Consider the following 24658-nt stretch of genomic DNA (forward strand, 5'->3'; position numbering starts at 1 on the left):
CAAAAGCATTTATTTTTGAAACATAAAAGAATGTAGATTTGAGCTCTAGACGTAGATATGTTCACCATCCTGTCTTCCATTTTTTAAATCAATATGATGAGGTTTGTCACCAAACTGTATTTTAATTTGTATTTACATGCCTCGCAATCAGAGAGGTGTGTATTACGTATGAGCAATTTGGTTCTTAGTTGACAGTTTATTTCAAATCAGCTTTATTTCTTTGTCTAGCTGCAGAGCGTTAACTGTATCAGCCTATTTTGTCATATAACAAGAATATTTTCTTCTCTTTTGAAAAGGTTTTTTGAATGATTCAGTTACCAAGTGCATTGTGGCTCTACGCTTGACTGTGGTGGTGAAAGTGAGTACCTGCATGCCTGTGGGAGGCCATTCAGACAACTTCCCATGCTCAGGGAAAGGGAAATGCATCACCAAGCCAGATGAGGTAAGGTCAGCTTACCAAGACATTCCTGTAATGTGGCAATTCCATGATAATTGAAACAGGGCAAATTGTCCTTGGTGTTTGTGCCTTGCAGCTGTGTAACAGGCATTGAAAGCTCTCAGCTGTTACTAAATAACAATATTTATCTGCTATACCTGAAAATCAAGCACTTGAAGTAAGAAAATAACAGAAATGAGATGCAAAGATTCATACCCTGCCCTGGCAATAAAAACAGTGGTTCAAATCAGGGGTAAGGGAATTTGTACTGCATCTTACAGTCACTGTAGAAGGAAGCTTTCCTAAAGGAGGACCATGGCTTGGGCACTAGGGATCTCCAATCTCCAGACCAATGTGCTCAGATTTGTTAAGTTCTCAACCTTGTCGTAGGTTTTAGGTCAGCTTTAATCTGGTGCTTCTCTCTCTACCTCTTAATAACTGCTTACTCAGAACAGACTGACCAGTGCAATAGAATTTCCTGACCACAATTATGAGAAGAAGCAGAATGGAGTAATTTGGTAGTGGTTGCAAGGTTTCCTGTACAGCTTTGTGCTTTACATAATGCTGCAGTGAGGGATTACAATGGCAATTCCACTGGACTTGGGGATTTTGTGTGATCTAGCAACATGAGGAAATAAGAACCAAATCTGTCAAATTTGCAGTCTGTATTCTGCTATTACAAAATCAGATTGGGCTTTTGTGATTTAGATACTGTATACTCTGTTACCTTCTATACATGTTATTTTTTATTTCATGGATTAAAAGTAAGTTACAGTACAAATATGCACAGTTAATCTTTGGTTTTATTATTATTCATTTGGGAGACAAAAGCAGTAGTAACTGTTGAGTAAATATTAACAGCTGTGAGCCTGCTGTGAGCACAAAAAATTTGGCATACTGAGTGAATTCACTCGTAGTTCATCTGCTACCATTTTCTGATTTAAATTCTCAATAAGCATGTTTGATAGAAAATGGTGTTTTCAATTGTAACAACAATAATTAAATTGCCACAGTAATCTATACATACGTGGCAGTACTAACATCTGGAATAATTACCTGTTTTATTTCTCAAAAATGAATTTGTAAAATGCTAGCGGTAATGTGTGAACATAATTATTGCAAGATGAATTTTGAAATAAATGCTGCTTTACTATACCAGCTGGCTGGTATCCAAATAAATTATTAATTCAGATACAGTGTTCTATTTCATGACCCAGTTTTGGTTTTGTGTTTTAGTGTATTTATAATTTTTATTTTATAAATCAGTATTTTGAATTTGACTTGCATAAATATGTTCAAATTTTCTATGCATAACAGCATATCAAAATATTGTCTTTTTCTATTGTTTGTCAATTTGAGAGTTGTATCTTTTGATATATTGCCTCATTTAATATATTTTCATGTTGTTTGTCTAGTTTTATGACTTTAATTTCTTTCTCTCGTTGCATGTGATGTTACAAAATAAGAATAAATTGTTTCCTATATCTATGCAGAAGAATTAATGGCTTTCTGTGTTTAGGGAAAAGCATATATGGCCTCTAATAATTATCCGTGTGTTATTAATCTTTTAAGGTGTAGCAAATAAAGTAAAATTTTCTTTACAAAAGAGATGGATTGGCTTCACAGCAAGAAAAAGTGGCAATTATTTAACTCAAAAAAAAAAAAAAGATAAGTCAGTATCTGTATGTTCCTACCTGTAATCTTGACATTGGAAGCTTTATATGTTAAAACCAGAACAGTGAATGATGAGAGAGCCCTGCCTTGTGCACATGCAGGCTGCTGTTTTCCCTGGCGAGTGAATAGAAAAAATTAGGATTGTTCATATCTTTCTGCTATTCTTTCTCTGAACCTAATAACCAGAAAATTTATTAAGGCAGTGTTTTTGGTATAACATGCACTAGGCTGCAGTTGACCAAAACCCTGTGGCTGAAGCTGTGGGACACACAAGCCATGTCAAAATCCACTTCTGAAGAGTATCTAGCAATTAATGTCAGTCAGAGACCAAGAATTAGCAGGATTCTCAATATTTCTAAATATAAAAAATATATTAAAATTATTTAAATATGTAATATGAACATTGCAGATATTTACCTATCTTCAAATAAAATTTTAGCTTCAGAAATGCAGCTGCTTTTATTTTTGCTGTCATAAACTGCTCCTGAGTTTTCTAGAACTTGAATAAATGAGGAATGCTCCCAGTGATCCTCTCAAATGCCATCAAACCTGTGCTACCTGCTGGGCTGGGGTAGCTTGCTGGAACATCACACAGTGACCAAAAGGAAGTTAATTTATATCCATGCGGAGTTAAAATTCCATGTTGTCTTTTTGCCTGTCCTGTGTTTCTAAATCCGTGAACTTTCCTTGATCTTTAGCCTATTATGTATATCAGAGAACTTCAGATAGGACACTGATTCATGCCCAGCAGAAGATAAAAATAGAAGGGCATATTTCATTAAGTAGAATGTTTTTGCCATTGTTTAACTGAAATTATGTGAGATTTGCTCTAAAATATCTTGATGATTTCCCTAATGATGGAACAAGCGGCTGCCAAAATTGCATGCTTGACATCACAACCATTGTGTCTGTTTCCCACAACACACTTCTTCTTGCAGAACATAAACTCTAATTTTTTAAATTTTAAAAATGCGGCCTTTGTTATTTGCTCTTTGTTTTTATCCGTAATGCATTCTGGCTTTGCACAATCTAGTCTTGCAGGATGCAAAGCAACTTCTTAGAAGAATGCATAAAAGGCCCAATGCCATGAGCAAGCTCAGAGCTCTGCTGGCTGTAGTCATTGCTTCCAGTGCCAAGAAGATTAATGGTTGTCTTTGGGCTTTTATGTACTTCATAGTTTTATTTGAAATCTAGTAGAATGTGAAAGAATGTAGGAACACATCTGCTTATTGGGAAAATTGAAAGTAGCTAACAATCTGCAGTGATATAAGCACAGGGGGTTAGTGTTATGTATAGAGTGCATATAACTATAAACAAATGAATTCTGATCTAACCTGGGAGTCTTAGCCAATTTTAACTCATTTTTGCTGATCTATAATTTGACTTCTACTCAGCTAGATGCTTTTATAGAGTGTGGTTATGAAAAGCAAATTCTAATGCAGTTTTGTTTTCAATTATTGCTTTTGAACAGAAGATAAAATTCATCACTCTGAATGAAGTTCTGTGCAGTGAGGTGATGCTGAGCTCAAGTGATGCCTTTTCCTTCCTTTGTATGAGCTTTGTGCCTGTTTTTCTGCCATGCTTGCCACTGGTCCACAAGGGAAACGGGAATGTGTCAGAAGTATAGTGCTGGTCTTGGCATCATCACAATATAAATACAACTCTCACATTCATCTACTCACCTTTACCAGGATGAGTTAAGAGTTAGCAGTTAATGGAAGAGAGAAGTTTTGGTATTAACCCAAAGGGGAGAGATTTGTCTGGTGTGAATTTCTTATTTCATGTGAGATTTTGAAGTGGCCATCCATTGATTGTGAGTGCCACAATTTTGCTTACGCAAGAGGTTGTGTCTGTCACAGATTGCTCTGTTCCATAACTTTGGCTCTCCCATAAAAAATATGGATGGGCTGACTGTGTAAATATGAATTTTTATTGCTAGATTTAGAACCCATGAGATTTACCCAAAAATATCTGGCCTCTGCCTGCACAGAGAAATAATACATTGAATTGAATAGCAATGGTTTTCATGTCTTCTATGCAGGCTGGAAGCTTTGGGATAGATCCATTTGATAATAATCTGTAAAAAGGCAAATTATAAAACCCCTCATGTATACCTGAAGGTATGCTGTCCTTCACATGGACTTATTTTCCTAAGTACAGTATGCTCTGAAGTATGTCATTATCATGCAACATTTTGATCAAATATTATAGTAACTCACTCTGAGTTGTACTAAATACTGAAAGTCTTTCTCAGTCAGAGAGAGTAGACATTAGTTTTGTTCTGGTCATCTTAACTTCTTTGCCATTGTAAAAAAAGGATTTATTACTTTCCTAATTAGAACAGCAAAAAATTACTATATTCCAGCTATATTTATAATATGGTGTAGGTTGGATAATAGCAAATTATTAAAAAAATTACTTTATTGCCATCCAAAATTATACTATATACTTGCACTTAATCAAGTAAAATACACAGATGGTCTCTTAATTGATAATACATTATTTTGGAGTTCTTACTGACGTTAATTCTAGCATAGTGGCAGTGTGAAGCTGCTTCTTGACTCAGTTTTGCTCAAATATACTAGTACATGTTATCTGTTCAGGAAAAAAAACAAACTAGTATCAATTGGGGTAAGTGATGATAACCTAATCTTCTCCACAGAATAACCTGTCAGCATCTCAGAGCTGTTACCTGTCATTAGATATTTCAGATTGAAGTGTTAAAATGCTTTTCTTTTGCAGCTTTCAAACCCCATTTTGTTAAGTACTCTTTATGGTAAATTGATCCCTATATCAAACTCTTGGATAAAACTTTAAAGATAGTTACTGTGCTATGCGAGTATAATAATTTTGACTGTCTTTTGCTTGACTGTCTTTCCTTTCTGTTGAACTACCCCCTTTTTTGTAAACCTGTCATTGGTGATGTGTGGGATACTCAGAGCTGTTTTGTGAAGAGGCTGGGGTAAATTCCAGAACATGTGTAGACGGTACACTTAAGGATGGCTTCTGGCACTCCTGATAAATAACATAGTCATAGTTTTGAAGATGTATCATATTTATTCTTGTGTAACTCTACCAGTGTGATATTTGTAAGGAAGAGTGAAACCTGGAGTTTACTGAGTGAAGTATTTTATTTAAGTGAAGATGATTATTTTCTACTGAAGTAATTAATTCATATGAAGCAAAACCAAGCAAAACCAGAAGCCCCCATCCCTTTGTTTCTAGTTCCATGTGTGTTCTGCACTTGCAGTCCAATGTTTGTGCATGGGACAGCTGCGTTCCAGCACCAAAGATCTGGCTTTGGAATAGATGAGAGTGAGTGATGTTGCCATCTAGTGTTTGATGAACCAAGATTCAGATGTCATCTAAATGCATACCACAGAGGAGAGAGCTTTCCTTGCTTCTTGGAGACTTCCTTGACAATCTTGGTTACCTAAAGAGTTTTTAAATCTGATTTGAATTATTTTATTACCCACAAAAAAGTGCCATATCATGCCTCCTGTAGGTACTTTAAACCTTCAAGAGGTGTAGTGGTCTTGATTTTTATTAAGCCGCAGAGTTTGCAAAAAACAAAAAAGTGCCATATCATGCTTCCTGTAGGTGCTGCTTTAAATCTTTAAGAGGTGTAGTGGTCTTGATTTTTATTAAGCAGCAGAGTTTGCAAAAGGTAATGAATACACTCAGAAGACGTATTTTAACAGAATTGTAAAGGGAGTGTTACTGCTGAGGTACCACTCTGGGAGCCTGCCGTGTAAAGAGAGCATATCTGTAGTAAGGTTTTCTTGCAGTAAATCTTCACATTATTGATTCTGACAGTTATTTCAGCCTATAAATCTAATTTCTGGAATGGAAGAAAAATGTATAATGATTTAGATATTATGGATCTGATCCCAGACTCCTTGTCTAGATGAAATGACCCAGCATCATTAAAAATTTGAGCTGAAGAACTGGTGCAGATTTAGTATTTCAAGGAGCAACTTTGTTCAGTTGATGTATTTATAGCAACTACTGTTGTTATGAACAGGAAAACCAAACCATCCTTGTTCAGAAGTGTATTAAATGAAAACATAATCTTTGAAAATTTATTGTGAAGTACATATCCTCTTTGTTTTCAGGCAACATTTTTTTGTGAGTGTGAAGATGCATATAAGGGTTCCCTGTGTGAAGAATTTGATGCCTGTCAGAGCCAGCCTTGCCAGAACAATGCAACCTGCACTGATGTAGCACAGAAACATGACAGGAACAATTTCACCTGCAGCTGCCTGCCTGGTAGGTTTTGAATTCTTGAATAATGCAGCTTTGCTTGACATTCGGTGCATCTCTTTTTGCAGAGCAGTGAACTGTGCAACTTCTGATACCAGAACATAGAGAAAATGCAACAACAACATAAGGGCAGTGGAAGGTTCTTCACTGGTGAAAAATGCCATTGAAAGCACATGTCTGAACATCAACCCGATGAGGGAATTAATCATAACTAGTGGAACCTTACCTACTAAAAACACAGGAGCAAAATCTAATTTACATCAGCTTTTTATTTATCAGATTTTTCTTCCAAAAGTTTTCTGTCACTGCCACACATCAGCTTAGGTTTATCTTTTTGGTTTTTTAAAAAAGAATTCTTCTTAATTTTTTAATATCAAATGTCTTATGTCATTCAAATGGCTCAATCATTGTTAAGTTCAGTGGTTTGTGTTTCTACCCGTAATTACTGTATCCACCAGAATTTGTGTCCACATGCTATAAAACAGTCTGGAAAACTAACTGTTTTAATTTAACTTTGAATTTCTAAAAAATATCAATTTCATATGAAAAATATTAAGGAAAATTGCAGGTAAGAGTTTAATTATCCTATATGTCTCCATATGCAAGTTTCAGAAACATTTGTATGTGAACATGATCGTGTTTCCCAAATTCTGATAGAAGGAAATGTTATGAAGTTAAATATCAGCACAAATCAGAGACGTGTCATGATTCTTACTGTGTATCTCACAAAAAACCTGCTTTTCCCCCCACTTCTCTGGTGATTGTGTAGTACCTCTGTGTTTCTAGTCCCTGCAATGTATTTGAGATGCTATTCCTGAATCATATTCTCTTTCAGATGGACTACAGGTGGTAATAAGATAGGACATATTTATATTTATACATGTGTCATAAGATATTATCTCTAATGAGTTTCCCTGCAAGCTGTAATGACAATTGCAGGAAGACCAATTCTTGTACCAAAATTCAGAGCAGCATAATCATTTCAGCCTTCATGCCACATTCTTTTGGATACATGTGAATTCCAGGGTAATTTTGAACCTTCACAAGCTTGATAACAGTTCAAAGATGGAAGAATGCTTAAATGACTTAAGCACATTCAATACTGTGTTACAATCTATAAAAATAATGAGCTGAATGTGCAAACTAAAAAAGCTGTGAAGCCTATAGATGAAAGAAGTCAGTGCATGCAGTCTTCTATAATACTTCATTGTTGCTTCTGTAAAATTTATGTGAATTTGAGACCAGTTAGAATTACAGAAAATCACTGGTTTTCTGGAGTGGAGCCGAGATCTGTCCCTCCAAGTGCTTTAACCCAGTCAGGAGGACCTGCCATATGAGACCACATTTCTGACTTTCTACCTCATTTTTTTCCCTCTGTTTAGGTGACTTAATAGAATCATTTTACAATATACAGCCGTTTCTTTTTCCAGGTTTTGCATTGCAGAGAACAGTTTTATAATTTAGCTCCCTATAGCATATAGAAGTAGAAGGTTCACAGAAAGTCTTACAGATGTTTGTCTGTAGTAGTGCTGTAGCAGCTCTGTGTTGACAGCTATTTTATGGTGACATCATAAATCTAAATGTGTGTGGGTCTTACTGTGTACAAAAAACCATACCGATTTTGATTACATTAAAAATAATTATTTAATAAAACCATGGATGTTTCCCACACTATTGTTTGATTTGGGGGGTTTTCCCCTTCTTTTTCCTTTTTCTCTCCTGCATCAGCTAAATCCTGTCCATGTATGACCTCTGTTTCACGTTGGGGTCTTTCTCTTCTATACCTGTTCATAGCAGTGATAATCACAGCTTACTAGCCTTTGACACCAGCCATTCAGTTAAATATGCTCATGATGGAAGAGATTAATAATTTTTTGTAGGGTTCCTTTAAAAAAAATAAGATATGCCTGGGTGTAGCATGTAGTTTTCTCTTCAGTTATGCATCCAAGATATTTTCTTGGAAGTAATTAAAAATTAGAAAAGGGGAATGTGTGGTATTTGTTATGAAATTTAGGTACAGAGTGTAGAATAATTTAGATTGTATTTTAAGTTTGTTCATTTTTTGAGGATGTGTTGCAGACATCAGACATATGGAACAAAGCAAACTTATGGTCAAATAATACAGTACACACAATCTGTAGCTTGTGAACTTATAGAAGCTTATTTGGAAGAGTTTGCAACTGTGCTGAGCAGTTCTTCACAGCTCCCACTTAAAATAAACACTTTTCTTGAAGCCCAGAAGTAGGAGCAAATGACAGTCATTCAGCATATGCACAAATAATTCATAGTCTTAAGTTCTGTTTAAAGCCTTGCTAAAGATTGTTGACTTGGGATTCAAGTGGCATATGAAAACCACACCAAAATGACTTTATTTTTCAGTTATATGAGCACCAATGAGGACCCAATAGCTCTTGCCAGTTCACTGGTGATGTCAGAATATTGCTGTTGTGAAATACCACAGATGTAGTCTCTAGCATTCTGCTGTTTTTGTACGCTTCTCCTGTGAAGTATATATTTTAATTAGAAATATCATTTTATAAGAAATGAGAGACTGTCCTGCATTCTATTGGTTAATTGGATTAAAGAAAACGAATGGTACTATTTGGATGGCTGAGCAGTATGTAAATGGTAAACCCTTGTTTTTGCTCCATCTTCTGAATATTGTGAGCTGTTTTGTAGGTTACACTGGAGAGCTGTGCCAGTCAGAGATTGATCATTGCATCCAGCAGCCATGCCAGAATGGAGGCACCTGCTCATCCCACCTCAATGGATTCAGCTGTCAGTGCCCAGAAGGTAACCAGCACACTCCTCTCCAGTACCTCATACAAAGTGCTGTTTTTCCTCTAAATTTTTGATTATATTGACATATGTAGATATGTATATTTAATTTTTTTTTTAATGTGCCTTAGCTTGTAATTGTAAGCAGAAATGAAAATGAGCTGAGAAATCTTGGGATAATCAGCAAAAGGATAGGAAGTGTTGTAGCAGTTGTGTGTTTCAGTGTGTATGTGGTGCAGAAATGTTCTTTATTTCTACAATAGAAGTCAGGCTCCAGCACTGATGAGAAAGGCAAATTTGAGGAGACTCAGGGTGTGATCTGATTTTTATGTTGTCCACTAAATGTGTGAGAAAAAGATGTCTCCCTTGTAGTATTTGCTCTACTCTGCACATGGGCCAGTTGGCTACAAGATGTGTAAAAGTCATAACTAAAGGAATTATTTCAATCCCCCAAAATTTTTAATTAATTCTCCTTTCCATTTGGACATATTCCTTTTTTTGACATGGAAGCTTCTCACTGATTCTCACTGGTAAATCTTGTAAATGTGAAACAAGGACACCCCAATGCCAGAGTGTGCTTTCATAACACTGTGCTGACTGCAATGACAGATCCCTAAATTGCGCATGAAAAAATTACCATGAGTGGAAGTTTTCAATTATGGAGCCTCCTATTAGTTATTTATAATTAAGATTGGAACTTTGAACTAATTATACTTCTGTCCTTCCTTGATCTGTGGATGTTGGTTTTGTTCTACCAGTACTTTAATGCTTGCTCTAAGGGTGCAGGTCTTTGATAACTGCTCTGGTAATATCTACATGCTTAATAATAAAGATTATTTGTAGTTTCTTCAGGCTGATTTTGCCTTTCTAGAGTGGTATGCTTTAACACTTAACTGCTGTGTTGAAACACCGGCTGACATATTGACAGCCATGCAGATCCTGCACGTGGAAAATTTTTGGAAATTGTTTCCCTTATAAATAGTAGTGAAATTCAGGAGAAAAATATTAAATGTTAGACTTGGTCTATAATTTACTTGCAATTTCCCAAAGAAATCTGTTCAAGGCTCTTTAAGGAAGCAGTGCAGGAAATTATCTTTCGTTGGGAAGAGCAGCTACTGGGATTTTGGGTTGTTTTATGTCTGCCATATGTGTTTCTGTGTGGGGCTCATTAATTGCAGGCTCCTGATGGCCTGTTAATGAACGTGCTGCTCATAGCCCAGCTCCTCTCTGCTGCCCACGGGGCAGGGTCACTGCTGGGCTGAGGACCCTGCAGGGCTGTGCCAGGCACTGCTGCTTCTTCATTTTGTTCTGGAAGGTCTCATGTCAACGAGCTGAAGAATTCAGATATCTTGTGGAAGGAAAGAAAGTTGATTTAACAAAATGTATTGTCTAATGACTGTCCCTGGATCATTCTTACATCTTTTGAGGTGTTATCCTTTCACAGAGGCATAATTTGGGAGCTTTTGTTTGGGTTTTAATCTCTGAAGAGATTCAGTGATTTTTGTAAATACAACAGAGTAGTTAATTGAAAATTGCAGATGCAGTAACTTGCAAATTTGGCTGCCAACCCCCAATTTTCTCATTTAAGTGAGGTTTCTTGCTCTGCTGTTATACTGCTCTGCTTAATAGTGATCGCTTGTTGAGAAATGGCTTTTCTTTCTGTACTGCTAATTCAGCACAGTGGGGAAAGGTAACCAAGGAGTTTGTTTGTGTAGTAACTACAGGCTGCAGATATAATGTAGCTTGGAAAAGGATAAGAAAATGTGGCAACTATCACACAAGGAAAAGAAAAAGATGGCAGAAAAAAGAATGAGATGGAAACAATGAAGAATGATCTTGAGACTGTGCATTTCTTTTACAAACAAGATCTGTGGTTCATGAAAAAGCACATGATAACTGACAGAAGGCTAGAACTGAGGCCCTGAAAAAGCAGCCTGTCTCAGATGTGGACAATTCATGATGACTCTTTTGACAATTTTACTGTCTTAAGAGTCTCCTTTTGTAAAGAAAATTTCATTATGCTTACAGATTCAGTTTTCTGTGGGATGCACTGTAGGTTTCAATACCCAAAATACATCAGAAAATAAACCCTTATATGAAGTTGTTGAATCACTTGTAAAGAGAAAATTGGATTTTGTATTTGAATTTGTAGTGGAGAAGCTTAAGTAATACTAAAGACTGAAGAATTTATTTAAAATTTTGACACTATTACTTTCAAAATAATGTTTGGATCTTGTACTTGCTTACAATTGGATAGGGATCTTTGATTGTTTTATTAATTTTGTCAATAAACATACAATTAGTAAATATTATTTCAAATGTTCATGCAAAGGAATTTCTAGACATTCTAAAACTCTACACGTAGTAAACATGCCAACCTGAAAATGAATATTTGAAATTTCTATTCAGAATCATTCCATCCTTATCACTTTTAAAAATATCTCCTCTTGTTTTATTCCACTTATTTTAGTATATAACAGACTATTATATTGACAGTAACATTGATAGATTTGATTTAAACTGCTTAGAGTACTGCTCATCAGTTTACAAATTTGGTTACTCCATTTTCTTTAGGCTTCTGAGAAGTTTTGTATATTTCCAAAATACCCTGAAGTTGAACTAAATATACAAATAATAATTGGAAATGTAAAAAAACCCTGGCTGGTATAAATAAATGGCATTATGGTAAATTAATAAACACATATTATTAAATAAATCAATATAGGTTTTAGAGATGTTGAAGCTAGTGATCCTTGTTTATGTAGTTATCAAATTCACAGAAATCTTTATTGAAAGTTAAAACAAAAAAAAAAAACCAAACTCAACTGTATGGAAATTGCCTGATTGTGTGGTGAGGAATTGTGTTCCTTCCAGACACAAATTTTGTAAAATTAGATAGAACGAAAGACTTGGTACTGATGTACGTGAAGGTATTTCACCCTTTGTGAATTTTGCTCATATGATAATATTAAAAAGGTTCAGTAGTGGGCTGTGGTTTAGAACAAAGCCAGACAGTAATGAGCAAAGTGCAGATCAGTTATAATAAAGAAATAAACTTCTGTTGCAAGATGTTTCTGAAGTTCTGTTCTGTGCAAGTTTGATGTCTGTAAGTACTGATTAACTGCCTTCAGTGTTATAGGAAAACATTAATTTTTGCTAAAAATTGCTTGCATTCAGCTGGCCATCCCCATCAAAGTGGCCTGGGTTCTTGGGCTGTTCCTACATGCTTTATGTGGAGGTCACCAGCTTGGACAGAAGGGGCAGAAATATTTTAATTTGGCTTAATATATTTTTGAAAAATGGTCATCAGCAATAATGGATGTCAGTCATCCTCTAGAATAAAAGAAGACAGAGTGAAAACAATGCTATGATAAAGAGTTTAACATATATAAATTACTTGAAATTCACATTTTAGCATTGATTTATTTTACTTTTGACAGTTTGATTTGAGTAGCTGCAGGTAACTACTGCTGGCAACACACTGAGCAAAAGTGCCTGAAATATCTGCAGGCATTTCTGAAAATACTGGAATTCATAAATTTATGAATGCTCTTATAATGGCTTCTGTGGTTTAGAAAATAGAGTTTGACAGCTATAGAAGATGCTAAGTTGTGATTCATATGTGTTGATTTGCAATTGCAGCTAGAAAATGCACATTGTCACCATGAATCTTAATTGACTGGGAGAACAGAAATTATTTACTGTGTCTTAGAACAGTTTAAGTTTCAAGGTTTTCACTATTTTCTCTGCTTCATTGTTCTTGTAAAAGCCTTTTTGTCTAGCACATCTTGCAGATGTCATTCTAACTTCTTTAGGTTTACATAGAATAAACCACTTAAAATCTTGATCTCAGGAAACTGGGTCACACAGCTGTTGCATATGGAAGATTTCCCAAGGTTACTGGTGATCAGAATGCAAAATTTTTCATATTACCATAAGAGTTTAATTTACCTGAAGAACATTTTGTTGTTAATTAAATTTTTTTATGGCTGTTTAGTTTCTGGTACTTTCCACTAATCTAATGTTTTTATCTGGCACCTTCCCAAATTGCTCTTAGTTTTAATAGACTTCTCCTCAGTGCTTGAATGGGTTTAGCCTCTATTCATCTTCATCCAGAAAGACTTAGCTAGAGTGAATTTCAATCAAAATCTTAAAGTGTTTTAATGATTTCTTGATCCTTCTTATTAGTAACTTTTTTCTCTCTACAGAATTCTGATGAAATACCATTTATTTCTATTTTTCACAAGACAAATTTCTATAGAGAAAATAATAAATAACTTGTGTTTCTTTTAGTGCTTATCCCTGCATTTCAAAGTTTAAAGTTTTATAGTCCTGAGCTCTCACAATTCACAGACTTAATTTTTCACATACTTTTAATTCTTGGAATTGGGTCTAATGTGACATTCAGACAAGTTAGTTGTTCTAGAAGCTGTATAAAAGGCAGTTCTGTATAACAGGTAGTTCTGTAGTGTCTTCAGAGATGTTTGACTTCCTTGACTTGCACATGGCTCTTTTGCTTTCAATAGCCAAATAATTAATATCCCACTGTGGTGAGAAATTTGGTTTTTATTCAGAGCTTTTCTGTCTCTGAAATCTGATCTAGTTTCTGTCACTGCCCTGGAGGTCTGTAGCAATTTATAAAGCATATCACCTAACTTAAGACTGTTATACTTCTTGACAACTAGCCAAATTACTATCCATGTAAGCACAGACATTGTACTCTGGGTTTTACCAGTATAAATATTTTCTATTATTGCCTTTCCCCTTTACCTTCTGTGTTATTTCTTGGTAAATTTTGTATTCAGTTCTTTCAAATTATCACTAGACTTTGCATTTCAGTCATGTCCCTTTTGTGCCAGCAATGACCTGCATGCAGTTTTGGGTCCATGCTAGCTGGTTGAAGAGAAGTTCAGGAGATATTTTTCTGCACATAAACAATGGGGACTTTTTTTTTTTGTCTGGAATTTGGTTCTGTTTTCAGTCAATACACCTCTGAATTTGATTTTTATAGTTATTACTTGCATTATTTGCTTTCAATAATTGGACTAGTATGGATTTAAGTGTACATTCAGAACTGCCAGAATAATAGGTTTCCATATTTTCTGCTTTGAGTATTTTCAGATATTTGACTCATGATTGAGATTTGAACTTCCAGAATCACCTAAATGCGTTTCACAGTGCAGTCAAAGATAGCACAAGGGCAACATGTTTTGGTGTATTTTAAACCTGCATATGTTCTTGAAGTGCTTTGTCACTTGGAACATTAGCCATCTGCCAGTAACCTCCTCTTTGGAGGGAAGATTACTGCAAAGGTTGTATTAGTGTCATTGTGTGACCTCAGATCTCCTTAAACCTTTTTAATCTGGTTTCAGAGTTACTTGAGAGATTGCACTGGACTCACTAGCTGATCTCCTCTTGGTAATAGTTAAAAGTCCTTGCAGGTTCTTTTAAATCTGACCAAGATTTTATTACAACTGTACAGGCTTTGTAAATTTGCTAGTGAACCATTGCTGGAATTACATCCTTGCTCATGGGGTTTCTGTTCTCTGCAGTTTCTGATGGTTAGTTATCTACAGGAGGGACCTCTAGTATAGGATTCCACAGTGTTTCTTTTCAGGCTCTTTGTTCAGCATTGGTGAGCAGGTGGTCCTGACAAAGCCCATGAAGCAATTGAAGCCATAGGATAGCAACATGGGGAGGACAGAAGGCTCCTGCCTATTCTTCATCTGTGCTCTGCCAGACCTGATTTTCTCTCCTGGTCTGTTGCAGAGTTTGTATGACAAAACTTAAAAGTCCAATCTGTAGGTTATTTCTTTCCTTTCCATCTTTCTAGGTACTTTTTTTTTTCTTGTAAATTAGATTTTTTCCATATTTTTCATTCCACAAGTCTGATGTAAGACTTATGGATATCTAAGGCAGATTCAGCGTTGAAATTCATTTGTCCAGCACCTAATGTTTTGAAGATGCCCCTACAATCCTGCTGCCAGTTGTGACCAAAAAAATCCAAAAACTCTGGCACTCACAGAGCAATTGTGGCCTCCCAATCTTTTCTTAGTTCCATTAATATGTTTTTTTAACTCTGTGAGTAGATCTCTGTAGTATGCTCTGTGTGGGTTACTCACCTTTGCTTATTCTACTGTAATATTGTGAGCTTTTTTACAATGTAAGATATTCCTGGGGAATTTTAAGCCTGAAAAGTGATGGTCTGTACAAAAAGACCAAATACTTATTAAAAAAATATATAATTGAATGGAAAGGACAGTTGGTTCTTTTATTTGAAAGGGTTCTAGAATTAGAATATGTTTTTCTGACTTGCTTTAGGATACAATAACCATGCATTGTGTTACTACATACATGATGTATGTGTATGTATAGGTACAAGCTGCAGTTACTGTAATTTATTAAAACATAATTCTTCCTTACACCTGATTAAAAGTTCCCTTGCAAGAATATCCCTTTCCTTATGTATTTTTTTGGCATGGTGTTGCTTCAATAAATCGTTGTCTCCCCTGCTAATGAGAAGTTTATTCCTGTAAAAGATATTTCAGTTATTGAAATGCAATGAACGCATGTTATGTTTAAGAGGTTGTTACATTTTACATACACGTTAACAGAGGAAAAATAGGTCAGTTTGGCCTTTTTTTCTTTTTTTTTCTAGGCTAGCCAGCTCCTGATCTTTAGAAAATCTCCTCTGCTTTTCAAGCCAGATTCACTCAGAAAGCAGATAAGCACTGTCAGTTTAAGAAAATATTTTTGCAATTCACTGCCTTAATCATTTATAGTATGATATTAGTTGAAGCATCTTTTTTCAGAGAATGTCAATAGGCAAAATTAGAGTTTAATTGTGTAAGAAGTCTGTATTTTTATAATATTCATAGAATTAAAGAAAGGAATATAGGTTTCTCAATGGCTTACTTTCAACTTGCTGTAGTTCTTAGAATTGCATGCATATCAGGATGCTTACTTATCAAACCCATTTATTTCTTTTAGGGTTTTTAGGAACCACTTGCGAGGACAAAATAGACCCTTGTGCATCATCTCCCTGCCAGAACAATGGAACCTGCTATGCAGACAGACTTGCCTTCTCCTGCAGCTGTAGTCCTGGATTTACAGGACCTACGTGTGCCCAGCTGATAGATTTCTGTGCTCTGAATCCCTGTGCACACGGCATTTGTCGCAGCGTTGGAACCAGCTACAGATGCCTCTGTATCCCTGGTTTGTACCAAGCTACATCCTCTGTAAATCTTCTCATATTTTTATATGTAGGTTCCATATATAGCTTAAAATGACTTCCTTTTCTTTTCAGTCTATAAAGCAGATTGAGCAGATGTTCTATCTGTTTAGAGCAATGATAGGAATCCACACATTGCACTTGGAGAACCAAAAATTGCAGAGTGAGCACTGAAATACCCACTGAGATCCATATGGCTTGAGTGAACTCTACAGCTGTAATACAAAACTGTAGTCTGCAGGATAAATCTTTCTAAGGCAAGGCATCAGCACTGTTGGAATTACAACATTTGGTAGAGAGAATGGAAAATGTGACACTGATCTTTAGGGAAAAAACAGACAAGGTGGCTGCACAAAGGTAGAGAAGGAAAAAGATTGGTTACTCCAAAGGGTTCAGTTCTGCCATCTATGTTTACATAAATTGTCTCTCTAGAGAAGATCCAGCAGGGCTGCTCAGGTGAGTCCAGTGGGGAGACTCAGCTGGGAGCCGTTTGACAGCACAGCCTGACATTCATGGGGTCTGTGGAGCAACTGGTTTAGCTCCAGGTTTTTTTCATCCTTGTACCAATAGAACAGGATATTTGGGTGCTTATAGCTCCCTTTATCCATTTTAGCAATGATTTAGCAAGTAGTAGGTGAAATAGCAGTTCAGATGTTGATAACCAGTGCTACACATCTACTGCTGCCTAAGCACTTACAGAGTGAGCACCAATCTTTGTTTTCACTTTTTTTTTAGTCTGTTCCTATGAAGCTATAAACTTGAAAACTGAATAACTTAAGGATAAAACAAATTTCCAGTGTACAAGGGATAAACTAAGGAGTGACATTTAATAGTTGTAGCTCTGCTGTGACATTCACATTGTTCTACATTCCTTTCAGATGAATACCTTCTCTCTGCTGCTTTTCCTTGTTTTGTGAGAAACCAGTCATAATTCATCTCTTCCATCTCAATTTTCAGGATGTGCATGTATCCTACTAATCTATTTGTGGATATTTATGAATATGGGGATTTTGTAATGAAATTAACTTATTCAGCATTTTTAGGTGGTGTCACAATTTATCTGTTGTTTAGAGACATGAGAGGGACTATCAGAATTTTTTGGGAGGAAGTCACAAATTGCCAGAAACTATGGAAATTTGTTGTTGGAGTTGACAGATTTATAGTTAAATTACATACTCTTTTATAAAGGAGAAAAATATGAAATGCAGACAATACCACAGTAATGTTATCTTATAATGCATTTGTTGACAGCACTTGTCATTAATAATAGGAAAAACGAGACATTTATCTTTCCAAGAAACCCAGGAAAGTTTTAGTCTTCTTCAGCATGTTCTTTGCCTGCAGTTCAAACAAAGAAAAGCTAGTCAAATATTCTTGGTCAAATAAAAGCTTTTTTCAGAACTTTGTCACCTAAACCTGATTAGAATTCCATAGTTTGGTTTTTTCAAAATTTTTCTGTCTCTCTCAGGACTTAAAAGTAGTCTTAAGCCTCTCATGTTATGAAAACTTATTTTTATTTGAACAATATTTGTGCTTTTAAAAGTTAGAGATGAGAAGCCTTAGAGGTGGCATCCAGGACCCCATGTGGCATTTATTTAAAGTCTTTTGTGTTGCTCCATGTATGACATTCAAAAAAACTATCTATTTTTTCCAAACATTTTGTAGGCTGCTGTAAACGTCATTTTAAAAAATAATGTTACTTGCTTCACATAGAGGTGGAGCTAGAGGCCAGATTAAGTGAGCTCATCATTAATCTGTCAATAGCTTGGGTAACTTATTTCAGAAGGTTGTTTAAGAACTGCACCTAAGTGGCATCAAGATAGGGTAGACAGAATGTTTCCTTCTATGTCTTTTCATTGTTATGAATATACCAACATGGGCTTTTATTAATCATTATTTTCAGATATTTTCCCCATAACTTAAAAGGATAATAGACAAGGGGCAGTCAACTTGTGTGTAGATCAGCATGTAGGAGGCACTGTGACATACACTTTGCCCTTGGTTTGGGTAATTATTGAGTGTAAGGCATGTAAGAACAATTAAACTTGATTCCTATGTTGTGATTCCTAAAAAACCCCAAACTAAAGTAATGACTACAAAACTACAAATCATAGGCTAATACATTTTTGGTATGTCTCTCAAAAAGCAGTTTGCTAGAGGGGGTGAGCAATGTAGTTACGTGTCTGGGATATTAAGAAGCTGGATTCTATTTACAGACCTTGACAGTATCTGTTACATTACTTGTAAAGGGAATGAATAAAATTTGTGTGCAGTTTAGACACATTATCAAGGGTTAATAATAAAGATATTACCAGGAAAGAAACGGTCTCTGTCTTGTGACCTTGAGGCTTTCTGACTTGCAGGCTCTCAGCATCTGTGCCTGCTCCTAGACCATTAGCTTCTTTGTACAGGAGGCTTTCAGACATATCACTGAATCTACACTTTTTTTTTTTTAGGTATTTTAATGGAAAGGTTGTTAAATGATATTTTAGAATTCTCTTCTACATCGATTATCTGACATGTCTGAAAAACAGTTTTATGAAGTTTGGAATCTGTCACTTAAATTTTGTGTTTAGCTCTAAGATGCTATAGTCTTTTTTTTTAGATATTTGACAGAGGATATAATTTTCTAATACAGAAACAAAGTGACTAAGAGTTTTGCTTGTGTGTGTGACCTGAATGTTGTCCTTCCTTTAAGCACTATTTTACAGTGTCAGTTGGATTTTTCATCAGTGTTACTTCTGTCTCAAAAATTAAGCAAGAGAGGAATTTTAAATTGTTCCAATTAGTCCAAGGTCTGTGCAAGTCTCCTTGCTTGGTAGGCAGTTTGGCTTCCTTTTTTCTTTGGCCAGTGTACAGATTTGAAGAATGATAAATGATAGTGGTTATACTTGCATAGCTGCACAATTTGCAGAACATGAACAACCAGACATTTGCTACTAATTTTTTGTGTATGTGTTGGCTTTCATTGTGAGCTTTCATCTAATAGCTTGTAGAGGAAAGCTAATTTGTATAAGCTAACTATATAGTTAGAAAGAAGTCTAATATTTTGAATGTTCCTATTTTCAGAGTGGAAGGAAAAGTGTGTAAGTTGCTTCCAAGTTGAACATATTTCAAATGTCTGCTGAGGGGCTCTGTGGAACTCCCAAGCCTATGCAACCATACCTGCTTTGTACTGTGTGTGCAATTTTTCAATTGCACATGAAACCTTACCTTAACTCTGTATTTATATGCTTACACACCCTAATTATTAACACTTATCACCTTGTCCTTTATAGGTAACAAAGAAATACTTAATGTTTGGACCTTAGATTCAGAGGTTGTGTCATGTTTTACTTCTTACCTCATATTAAAGAACCAATTCTAATAAAAGTTCTTGTGCTCATTTGCTGGCTTCTCATCTAAAGTCTGGTTGGTGAAACTAATGGGAACCCTTTGTGCCTGTTTGTAGAATGTTTATTTAGTCCCTGGATTCCAAACCAGTTTCTCCCTCCTGATAAACCTTTTTACTCTTTACATGAAATTGTTTTAATACAGTTACCATTATAAATTTCAGATGTGAATATTTAATATAGTATTTTTAGTTTTATCCGGTCTGAAGTGGACAAATGTAGCTAGAAATTGCATGGCTTAATATCACTGCAAGCTTTTGGATTTGGGTTTTTTAGACACGGATTTTGAAACAGCACATGTACAGACATTAGCACCTGCCCTCTATATAGATATATATGATGGCATATACAGAACATTTGGGAAAAAGAAAAAAGGAGTTTCAGAAAAAGTGCTGCAGGGTATAAAAAGTGGCTGCAACTTTAGAAGTAATACCATGGAGTATGTTCCCTTGATTGTACTGCTCATGCAGCTTAATAGATAGTTCTAGGAGCATAAGTTTATTTTAGTGCCTTTGCAGAGGCCAGAGCAAGATTTGTCTGCAGCAGTTGCAATTTTTCTTTTCTCTGTCTTTTCCCTTCCCACATTTTGTAACTGGGGCAGGACATGTGATCTCTGGAAGAAATGAATTCAGGTTAATTCCAGTTCCTGACTGTCTCTGAGCCCGTTATTGCTTCTGTCTCCTCATCTGTTTCCACTCCTACATTAAGACAACCTTCCATGCAATCTGACCATGGCTGGTGAGCATGGCTTCCTACCCTCCTGCCATCTGGAGTATTCTTCTCTTATTTAATTGCTGTGTAAGCTCAGACTTTAACAGAACATTCATTTCCTGGCTATATAACATGCAACTCTGTGTTAGTGAGGAGCCATAAGTATGAAATGATGCTGTTGCCTGCAAAATAGAGCTGGTTTGCATTGTACCCCATTAGGCCTTCCCATAGAGATGGGATTTAAGTTCTGCTGCCTTGATTGGGTGAAATGTTAATTATGGATAAGCCCAGGGAGTCACTGTTGAGGGGTTAGTGTCTAAAAAGGCTGAAAAGATTTCAGCTTTGTTCTTTATTGATTTCTAAAGGGAGAGTAAGATTTTGCCTCTTTCTTTTGTTAACCTGATAGTGCAGATATTCTTGAGAGATTATTCTGCTGTATCTTTTGCTCTTGAAGGCTTTGACAAACCACATGTCTTCTCCTGATCAGCCCATGTGACACAGATTGTGAGCTCCCTTTCCCATTTTCTCCTTCTGCAGTTTTTAACAGCCATGTACAAAGACAGTGCAGTTCAGCATGCAACTGAAGGCCATACCTGGGCACAAATGGATTTTTTCTCTGTTCTTCTCAGGTGTAGTTTTTTCTGCTGTTGTTATGATATGTTAGAAAGTGGTGAGGTTTTATTTCTATCAGGAAAATAACCTGCTCTCTTTGAGGCACCCTTCCAGTTGCATAAGAAAGAGGAAGAAGAATTTGGGGATCACAAGGAGAATGGCAACAGATCTGTTTCTGCTTTTATAAAGAGCAGTAGCAGTGGGTAGTGCCAGTGGGATGGTCACATAGAGGGAAAAGGGGTGACATAGGGACATCTCTATTTTAGGGTTTTTTGGGTAGACAGGTTTTTTTGAATGGACATGTTCCCTATCCATTCCTCAGCCTCTGAAGAGAGCACATCAGGATTCAACCTTCATTTTCAGGTTCTTCTTGAGTTCATGAAGATTCTGTTACTAAAGACTTCTCCAATTTCTTGTGGCCTGGGAAAGTTGCTCTTTTTTGAAGCTACAATGCCTCCTATGGGGTTTTTTATCCTGTTCAGGACACAGTAGCTGGAGAAGTGTTGTTATTGTAGGTATTTTTTCTTTCTTTCTGAATACATCCACAGAAATATTGCACACCACAAAAGATGCCAGGAGCTGCATTTGGCTTTGGCTGGGAACACAAAAGCAGCAGAATTGTAACACTACTAGAAGGAAAGGAAGCAACTACACTAGAATCCATCACTCAAGTTATTTATGAAAAATGCTCCTTTTTTAATCTAAATTCTTCAACAAAAATGTATAAATTATTTATGTAATCTTTTTGAAGATATATGTATGAATTCAGTGTACTACAGGGTTTATATATCAGTATAATTGAAAAGCAGTATTACAAGGAGAAATGCTCATTAAGAATGACAAGGTACCTCTTATCTCCCTGAGGAGAAGCACGCCTTTCCCTCAGGTGGTCCCACAGTGGAATGTTCTCCATCCCAGCAGCTCCAGCAGAAGGAGGCTGCTGGCCCCAGGGTGAGGATGCTGAGGGTGAAATTGTGTGTGGGTGAGACCTGCCCTCTCGTGGAGAGAGGAAACATCTTTCCCTGGCTGTGTGCAGAGTCTGGCAGCGTGGGCTGGCTGCAGCCTGAGGAGGTGATACCATAGCTCATATTGATTTTGGAAACCAGACAGCTATTTAGTCACAAATTCCCTTCATTCTCTTGGAAAGGTGAGAAGTTGAAAATATTTTTTCTGAGAATGTCTAATTACATCGGTGTTAAACACTGGGAATTCCCATCTGTTTTCTTACTGATTCTCCCGTCTGATTTTGGTGGTTTTTATGTTGGCTACAGATCTCACTACATAAGAATATTTCATATACTCATAAGCTAGATAAACTTCATTGGAGGCTAGCAAGAAAACCCATAACATTTAGCATAATTAATTCTCTATTGCCTGGCTGACAGCTTTGGAGAAAGTGGTTCCGAAATGTTTCTCAATACCTTACTAGCCCAACTATTTCCTATGAAAGGACAATTTTTTGAGAAGCATAATGGATGGTATTGTCTATATATCTTGAGTAGTACTAACAGTTGTATCTCCAAAAAATTGTTTTGAATTATCCATAATAGGGAGGGAGAGGGTGAATGCAAATATTGTCTGAAGGCAGCATTTATCCTATTTTCTATTATTCTCTGAGAATTTTGGGGAATATTTAGACCAGGATGCTGAATATAGTTTGATTGTGACTTACTAAGAAAATATGCCCCTCTCTGGTTCTTTGTTCACGAAAGATACCCTCCTTTCATATCTGAGTTTAATATCTAGTTAGTAGCATTAACTAGAGATTACTTTAAGAAGAAAGTCACACTGAACAATCCACACTTAGTATTTTAGGCCTTTTTTCCTGGCATCTGTATTCATGCCCATTGCATATTTATTCATTGTACATTCATTAATTTTTTTTTTAATGTAGTGAGGAAATCAAGCTTTTATAAGCACATGAGCACAGTTCCAGTGCTTGGTATTATATCATAGACTACACTAGGTCTGTAATTTCAACTGCTGTTACAGCTAATGATTGCGTGGCACACTATGTAATGAAAAAGGGGCTGTTTTCATGTGGATTGACTCCTTCTTTCTTATCTCATAATACAAATTACTCAGTGGCTGTTAATAGGCCCTGTAGCTTTTCTCTGCTTCTGCTTTCTATGTTTACCTAATCAGCCCATAATACCTGCCTATGGCTTGGAAATACTGTAAAGATGAAAGTACCTTAATGCTTCCACAGTGCTTTGACATTGTACAGCATTATGCTAAAACATGTAATCATTCTAACTACTGTTATACAATTATCACCTCTTTGATGAACAGTGGCTTTGATGCAAGGATCCAAAGGAGCTGGGAGACAGTCAATATTCCTGTATTTCTTTTAACAATCCGAGTGTGGGTATTCACGTTGCTGCTTCTGGCCTCTGCCACCAGCCTCCATCCTTACACCTCATTGTGCTTTATCACAGGAGCTGGGAATTCTCTCAGAATACTGTGCTTCCAATATTTTCTTGGTAATTTTCACCTGGGGAACAGATGCCTTTAAAATCATTGTCTTAACAAATATCAGTTTGCACAGTATATTTATATTAGTCTGTGGGCAGATGCTATAGTTGCCTAATTGTTAATTTTTACTGCAAATTGTTTCATAACTATTTTTGTTTCCCCTTCATGTGATTTAGGTTACCATGGCCTTTACTGTGAGGAGGAATATAATGAATGCCTTTCTGCACCCTGCCAGAACGGAGCCACCTGCAGAGACCTCGTCAACAGCTACGAGTGTGTGTGCCTTGCTGAATACGAAGGTAGGCTGGGGTTTGCAATTGTTCTTGCAGTTTTTATGGTAGGTTCTGTTACAGAGATGCCATATCCTGAGCAGAAGTATATCCCTCATGTAAAATTAACGGAGAAAAACTTCAGTATTGATCCTGATCCCTTAATCTTTATTCAAATTAATAGTTAAGATTTAGCTCCTCTGTGAATAATGCATGTCCTGGTCTGGGCACAAATGGATTTTCTCTGTTCTCAGGTGTAGTTTATTCTGCTGTTTTTATGATATGTTAGAAAGTGAGGAGATTTAAAAAAACCCATAACTGTTAAATAGACTTTTTCATCATTTGTTGTTGGAGCCTTTACACAGAGAGCTTTCAAATTATTTTTTATTTTCTCCAGTGAAGTGAGCTAAAACATAATAATAAAAGATTAGTATTTGAAATAGATTAGTATAAAGGAGTAGAAATAAAAGCTTTATCTTGATTGTTCATTTAGAAAACTAAAGCCCAGAGAGAGTAGTAGGTCTGTGACTCCTTTTCCATGTTAACTGTAACTATTCTTAGATCTGTGTTCAAATGGAATCCATCTTTGGCATTTTTGAAATAATTTATAAAACAGATGAGAGTAGTGTTTGCTTGGCTATACAAAATCTTTTCTCTCACAGCAGATTTCAGCTGTAAACAAATTAACACGTATCAGTGGTCTGTGACAAGTCCTTGTGGGGAAGGCTAAAGTGATACTTTTTTATTGTATTCTGTCTTGAATCATGAGAACACTTTGAATGTAATTTTATATGCTATTAGGATTATAAATAAGTAA

The 24658-nt window shown here is 36.1% G+C and overlaps 1 protein-coding gene across 1 annotated transcript in view; it reads left to right on the forward strand.

Annotated features, from left to right (window-relative positions):
- DNER (delta/notch like EGF repeat containing) overlaps positions 1–24658 on the forward strand; it is a 111593-nt gene that overhangs the window by 72938 nt on the left and 13997 nt on the right. Inside the window, exons 5-9 of the mRNA XM_039722437.1 lie at positions 297–442; positions 6226–6379; positions 9053–9166; positions 16142–16366; positions 23749–23871. Of these exons, the coding sequence (XP_039578371.1) occupies positions 297–442; positions 6226–6379; positions 9053–9166; positions 16142–16366; positions 23749–23871 (762 nt within the window). The remainder of the gene's footprint in view (positions 1–296; positions 443–6225; positions 6380–9052; positions 9167–16141; positions 16367–23748; positions 23872–24658) is intronic.

This window comes from Passer montanus, unplaced genomic scaffold (genome assembly GCF_014805655.1).
Source record: "Passer montanus isolate IOZ18808 unplaced genomic scaffold, ASM1480565v1 scaffold48, whole genome shotgun sequence".
Classification (NCBI taxonomy): Eukaryota; Metazoa; Chordata; class Aves; order Passeriformes; family Passeridae; genus Passer; species Passer montanus.